A 7,328-nucleotide genomic window follows, 5' to 3' on the forward strand; every position below is an offset into this window, starting at 1 on the left:
AGATGCTTACAATATAAACTTATATATAAATAATTATCATGTAATTAATATTATTTTATATGTAATTTAAAATAATCAAATTATATGATTAGATATTATTATTTGTATTTATTATTTATGCTCAATTTTATTGTGTATGTAAATATTTCTTTAACCTTTAATATTTTTTGAACTTTTAATTTAATTATCTAAAATTTTATTTTACAAATTGTGAGGATGAATATAGAGCATAAGTAAAGGAATTGAAATGTTAATTCCTTTTAAATGGTTTCTTATAAAAATGAGGTTTTGCATGCGAATCATGGTAATTGAATTGTGAATTGTGTATCTTATTATGTATCAAAAAGTTAATTTTTTGTATTATGTATTTAGTTCGTATTATATGATACGATTTTAAAAACATAAAATAACAAAATATTAATAAGATAATAAAAAATTTTAATTGATACATTATTATTTTAGAAAATATCATAAAAACCTATAAAATTTTAAAAATTCACATATATACATATGTTATATCATCATTTTTTTTTTTTAAAATATATAAATTCATATCATTACTATCATATCGTACGATATGTTATTATATCGTATTAATTTAATACTCCCTATGATATATATTAATTTTTATCTATATTATATTATATCATAAAATAGGTATAATGTATTGTAAGATATTGATAATATAGTGCAAATACCAATATGTGAATGGTGTGGTGTCAATCTATAATGGTTGACGTGTCATTTCTTATACTAGGCCAGAGCAAGCCATCCTTTAAGGTGAAGGCCTAAGGCCCAATTTGTAGCCCAATACGGCATATGTTGGAGTTTCAACAAATTTCATACTGCCCTTTACGTACCCAACCCCATCTCTCAACTTCTACTTTATTGAGACTATTACTTTATGTTAATTATATTACTAGTAATGTTACTTACAAGGCGGTGGAGTGTTGCCGCCAAAAACATGAAACACGGTTGAGGTGGACCCTTTTGGTAATGATTTTGCGATGAAAAGTTGACATTTTCCCTACAGAGAAGCTGCCTGTGATATCATTAAAAACAATAACATGATAAACATTGCATGCCTAATTATTAACTTAACATTTTGGCTTATAAATGGAATCATTATCACTTACTTTTATTAGATTTTTGAAGGTTACCTGGATACAAAGTAAATAGATTCAACAAAAAGGGTTAGCAGGAGCCTTTGTTAGCATTAAAGTTAGATTCAAACTGAATTTGTTTAAGTTTGAGTTTGATTCGAACGAGTCTGAAATAAGCTCGAGCTTACGCTTGAAAGTTCAATATTTTCGAGTTTGAGTTTTACAAGTGATCAACTCATCAAGCTTAAGAGTTTAAAAAATTTGATACAAAATAATATCGTTTTGACTAATATACATTAAAATAACGTCATTTTAGTAAAAAGTTAAACTTAAAACTCAATTCAAATTTAACTCTTTTGAAACAAATTTGACTTAATTCGAATCCAACTCTAGTTAGCATATTGTCTCGATGCTCAAGTCATATCAATATTTGAAACAATGTTTGTACTTTATGATTAAATGAACTAATTTATGGTATAAGAGAATAAGAGAGTGTCTCTAGTTTGTCAATACTATGTTTATTAGAATACATGCTTTGGATTACCCTTGATAATGGTTATACATTTGTATGTTTTTGTGTGAGAGGGACATGTGCAATTGAGGTAGACCTTTAGGGTGATAATGTTTTATCACAAAAAATAAAAAAAATTAGCTTAAAGATAGATTAATTAGAAGATTACCAGTTATAAGTTATTACTATATTTTATAAAATTCGATAAAAACTAGTAAATATAAATAATTATTATGTTTAACTAGAGATAATAAAAGAATACTAAGATATTATTTTATTTAAATATTGTTTAATATAATTATATTAAAATATTTTTTATGTTATTATATTAATTGAAAATGGGGTATTTTTGTCCTAAAAATTTAATAAGTAAGAATATAATTGTAATAAAATTAAGATTACCTTGATAATTTTTTAATACTTATGGTGGAGACGGTTAAAAGAATATTGTTTATATTATTTGTCACATGACCATTAATAATAGAAAATTATCAGAATCTTTTATTATTTACAAATCAAATAAGGTAACGTAAATAATAAAAGATCGATTACTAAAGTAATGTTTTAACACTTCTAACCGAATAATACCTCAATGTTTTTTTTTTTCCCCAAGTGAGTGCAAAACTATTGGGCTCACATACCATACTTTTTTGTCTTTGTTGATTCCACAATTAAAGTGTTAGGATCTCAAAGTATAAGATATAAAACTTGAATCTCATATCAAAAAGTGTGTTTATGATGTGGAACTTACATGATTTTGAGCTCTTTAATCTCAATAATTAGTTTTTAAGTTGTAATTCTTCTAAGGTTCATATCATATGATATCAAAGCCACCATTCTATCCTTGTTGCAATTGTATGACGCGGGTGATAATATCGACATTGCAATGTTTACTTAAGCCAAATAAAGAGCTAATACACAGCCAATCCATATGAGCATTGAGGCTGCAACGTGTAGTGATATGTTAGGATTGTCTCTTAACTACAATTGTGCAACAAAAAAAGTGATATCAACCCCATATGGGCGTTAAGGCTACAGAATGTAATGGTATGTTAGGATCCCAAAATATAAGATTTAGAGCCTACATTACAAAATATAAACTTCTGATGTAAAGTTTATATAAAGCCTTTCATGTGATACATTCATCTTATTATAGTATAGATTGATAATCACGGTAAAAACATTAACATCAACACTAAATATGTTACACGTGAAAGAACTACATGTTGTAACTACCTTACATACTAATATTACGTTAGGTTGGTTTGTGGTTCAAGGTTTACAATGAAATAAGAAAGAAAAAAAGAAAGTTTGTCTCGTGCTTCACGAGACGGCGAATACGCTCTGAACCTTGCGAGCTTAATACCTAGGAGAGGATGAGGAGGTATTATTTTCTCTTAACTGGGATTTTTTTATAAATATATTAGTCAAAAAACCTCGGTGTCAAATGAAGGGAATATTGATACTTTCCACACAAAACCTGTTTGTTGTTACTATGAAATATAATTATAATAAAATAAGCTACATGATAATTTGTCATGCACCACTACAACTGCTAAACTCTTCTCTAGCTACATATTTGCCAATTACATTTAGAAATAACTCCCATTAAGTACTAAATTATTTCAAGAAAAACCTATAATCAAATGGTGACCATTTGTTTCTTAGCAAGGTGAGTACAATATAAAAGGTTCAATTGATTAAGTTAAAAGCTTAGTATTTAACCATTTTGAGTTTTTTCTTTGGCAACCAAGAAATCTTGTCTAGTTTGGTTAGACAGATAAACCCTGGGTGTAATGACTAGACTCATAATTATTATACTGAGTGAATCAGACTTTTATAAACATAACAGAAGTTTAAACTCAGATTTCTTCTTAAAAATTTTAATATTTCACTGATTTTGTTAACCCTTAAAATCTATTTTAAGTTTTAATTAGTTATGCATTTCTTCAATTTTAACGTGAAACTACCTTTTCTTCTTTCACAATAATAATTGAAGCCCCATCTTTTTTAGTTCAAACATGTGAAAATAGAATACCTAAGCTCAAAATAGTAATGGTAATATAAAAAATTGTTTTTGTTAGTGACTTGCTTTCCATTTTGTCAAACCAAAACCTTAAATTAATAATCGATAGTAGTAAGTTAAATAGAATAATGGCAGTAAAGGGTAGTGGAGAAGTAGTAGTAGAGGAGTTAAAGGAAACGACAATAACATGGTAAGTAAAGAATAACCAAATAAATCATAAATTAATATTTCAAACCAAATTCAACCCACCAACCAAATCCAGAAATATGACTGAAAATGTAAACGAGATTTTTTTTAAGATGCTTTCCTTTGAGTCACTAACTATTCATTGTGCAATGTTGTGGTGGCTTCTGCCATTACGTGCCCTTCATAATCCTCCTTTTCAATGATTCTTTACGCCAAGAATCTTCTCATTTTCACAACACACACTCTTCTCCTTCTCTTTCTCTATGCTCACTTCACACCCACAAACTCTCCCTTCAATCAGTTCCATTAGAAATCCTCTTTCTAAGGTCACCGCCCTTCGTTTTATATTTTTATTATTAACGTTTGCTTGCTGCTTAATCAGTTTCTTGGAACATATACTTCAACTTTCAGTAATATTTAAGTTAATTTCTATATATTTTAACATTATTTAATTCTTGCATTTTTGACATTGCTACTACATAGGAGGCAAGGTATCTCTTCTCTCTCGAATAACAATGTTATATATATACATTTTAAATATATAATTTAAATACATAGATGATGTATTATTATGTAATCGAATGTTACTTAATCTTTAATTCAAAATCATTTAATCACATAATTATATATCATCTGTATATTTAAATTATATATAAAAAATGCATACACATAATTTTATTGCCTAGCATTGTCTCCTATATTACATTGAAGGGTTGTCTCCTATGCGTACAAAAAATTATATAGAAGGGCTTTCTCCTATATTAGATAGTATGGAGAAAAAAAGGGTAATTTATAAAGAATTCAACAAAGTTAACAACTGATGAGCTGTTTAATTAAAATTTTAGTTTTTTTCTTAATTAATTATTTCACGCCGTGAGGACAGAAGGATAATTAAGCATCAACTCACTGACTTCCTGTCCATCATCTTCCAAACCTCCATAATAATCTGCTGTATATCTATTCTAATTTCCAAAACTCATGATAATTAATCAATCATGTTACACGCGTATCGTGTCAAGACTATAAAAATATGCTTCACATTTAATTATTTCATTAGACAATGGAGCATGCCACTTCACATTGCTACATTTTCTATATGTTTTGGTCTCCAAATTTGATGCATGCTTGGTTTTAAGCCCACTCCACATTAAGCTAATTATATTTGACTTAATAATTTGTTTAGGGTCTGACTAATTATATTTTTAGTGAAGGATACTTCTCTCTTTATCACCACATAAGTAGTAAAAAATTATGTAGCAGTGAGTTAAGTTTGATTAGAGAGATGGGTTCTTTTAGGTTTAACTTTGCCAACTCTTAATGATTGGGTAAAGCATGTATTAAATTGGATCATTAAGGCGGCGTGATTGTTGGGAATTTGGCTAATTAATCTAAGTAAAAATGTGTGAAAAGGGTGGGTCAACTGCACATCTAAGTGTACTTCTCCCACAATCTTAATTTATTTACCCTTGATGAGTAGTTTGATTTGCCAAAAAAAAAAGATTTAACATATAAAAGAGTATAATTTTAAATCTCTTTTTAGAATATATCAAAATCAAACTTTTAATTTACTTAATTTAATGATTATAGAGTCGATCACTGGATTTGAGGTTTGTTCTGTTTTGTATGATTGAATCTAACATAATGTAACAATTCAGTAAAAAATAAAAATAAAAAACTTAATTGATTTTATAATTTAAAGGGTTATATAGTTATCCAACCAACCAAACAGTGCTAGTGTAAGAGGCAAATAAAAATTAATTAAAATAAAAAACTGAAAATTGATGAAAGAGAAGGAGAAAAAAAAGGCAAATTATGTGGTTCCAGGCTTGCAAACCAATCCTCCAAAAAGGAATCGTTGGCAAAAAGTAATGGGTTTGCTTGAAAGCCAACCGAATCTCACTCGTTTCCTCGCCTCCTCATACTTACATTGCATCTTCTTCTTCTTCTTCTTCTTCTTCTTCTTCTCTCTCTTTCTTACTTCAAACACCTGTTGATTTTTTCCTATATATACCTTTCTATAACTTCCATCCTTGGAAACGCAAGACTGGCATACTAAATTCCACCATTACTGCTCTTCTTATTTTCCTTTGACTCTCTTCCCTTTCTCTTAACCACCCAATTGCCTTTTTATATATATTCACATTCGTATATACATTCAAATTCCTCCATTGCTCGTGATGGAAGTTCAGGAGGAAACTATGGCTCTTGTTATCAAAGGAAAAAGGACTAAGCGTCCTCGGCCGAACTCTCCACTTACGTTGCCTATGGTTTCTACTTCTTCTAGTGCCGTTGAAAGTGAAAGATTTAGTGACAATTCTTGTCCTACTGCATCTTTTGATTTCGCCACAACCAGTACTGAAGAAGAAGAGGACATGGCGAATTGTTTGATCCTTTTAGCTCAAGGTCGAAGCTTTGAAAGGAAAGTTTTTACGGATGATCATCATCATCATCAGCTGGTTGAGAATTATCAGTGCAAGACGTGTAACCGGTGTTTTTCTTCATTTCAAGCCTTGGGCGGACATAGAGCCAGTCACAAGAAACCCAAGAATGTTAATGAAGAAAAGAAAACTTTGTTGGTAATCAAAGAAGAAGAAGATCATATCAGCCAGATGAGCACCGCCCTTTCTCTGCAATTATCAAATAGGGCGTCTCTCTGTGTCAGCAATAACGTCAAGGTCAATAAAGTTCATGAATGTTCCATTTGTGGCGCTGAGTTCTCATCCGGGCAAGCCTTGGGCGGCCATATGAGGCGACACCGAGCGTTTATAAGCAATAATACGACGACGTCAACAGCTTTGAGTATTGCTACAAGCAGTGATCATCATCACCGTCATCACTTGGCAGAGGCCAAGAGAAAAAGAAATTTGTTGCACTTAGATCTTAATCTTCCGGCGCCGGAAGATGACTGCCGGGAATCGAAATTCAGCTTCTCTTCAAAAGAGCAAGTTATCGTCTTCTCAGCTTCTTCGTTGGTTGATTGCCATTACTAAACGACTGCAACAAACAACCTTTATCTTTATCTTTTTTTTTCTTCTTCTTTTTAATGGAATTGTGTTACGAAGAAAATGTCAAAAATTACCATTGTTAAATTCTGTATAATGTAAGTGATAATTGTTTATTCTTTGAAATTGATGGAAACGGAAATAAGAGATTGAGGAAACAGTGGGTTAGGTTGCAAGAAAGCTAAAGCAAAAGCCAATAGGAGAAGGAAGGGGTGAAAAGGGATGGCAGGCAAGCAAAGGCACAAAATAACACGACCTAACTCTAACTGCCCCTCTTTTTAAGGATCCAACTTTACACTCCATCCGTTGTACTCTCCCAAGCAACTTGCTCAACTTATCATTCAATCCAAATCTTATCATTAACATAAAGGACTATGTACACAAATAATATGTATAAATAATGATATATTATCATATAATTATGTATTATTTTATTTCTAATTTAACTTTATCCAATCACATAATAACATATAATTGTTTGCGAAGAAAGTTGTATACAT

At 30.0% G+C, this 7,328-nt stretch overlaps 1 protein-coding gene across 1 annotated transcript; it reads left to right on the forward strand.

Moving 5' to 3' along the window:
- Positions 1-5,829: 5,829 nt before the first annotated feature.
- On the forward strand, positions 5,830-7,008 carry LOC123193423 (zinc finger protein ZAT5-like). The gene has a single exon (XM_044606417.1). The coding sequence runs from the start codon at positions 6,004-6,006 to the stop codon at positions 6,814-6,816; it is 813 nt and encodes a 270-aa protein (XP_044462352.1). The 5' UTR covers positions 5,830-6,003; the 3' UTR covers positions 6,817-7,008.
- The last annotated feature ends 320 nt before the right edge of the window (positions 7,009-7,328 follow it).

The sequence above is a fragment of the Mangifera indica genome, chromosome 1 (genome assembly GCF_011075055.1).
Source record: "Mangifera indica cultivar Alphonso chromosome 1, CATAS_Mindica_2.1, whole genome shotgun sequence".
NCBI classification, from domain to species: Eukaryota; Viridiplantae; Streptophyta; class Magnoliopsida; order Sapindales; family Anacardiaceae; genus Mangifera; species Mangifera indica.

Coding starts and splice junctions, on each gene's coding strand:
- LOC123193423 (XM_044606417.1), top strand. CDS start 6,004: ATGGAAGTTCAGGAGGAAACTATGGCTCTTGTTATCAAAGGAAAAAGG.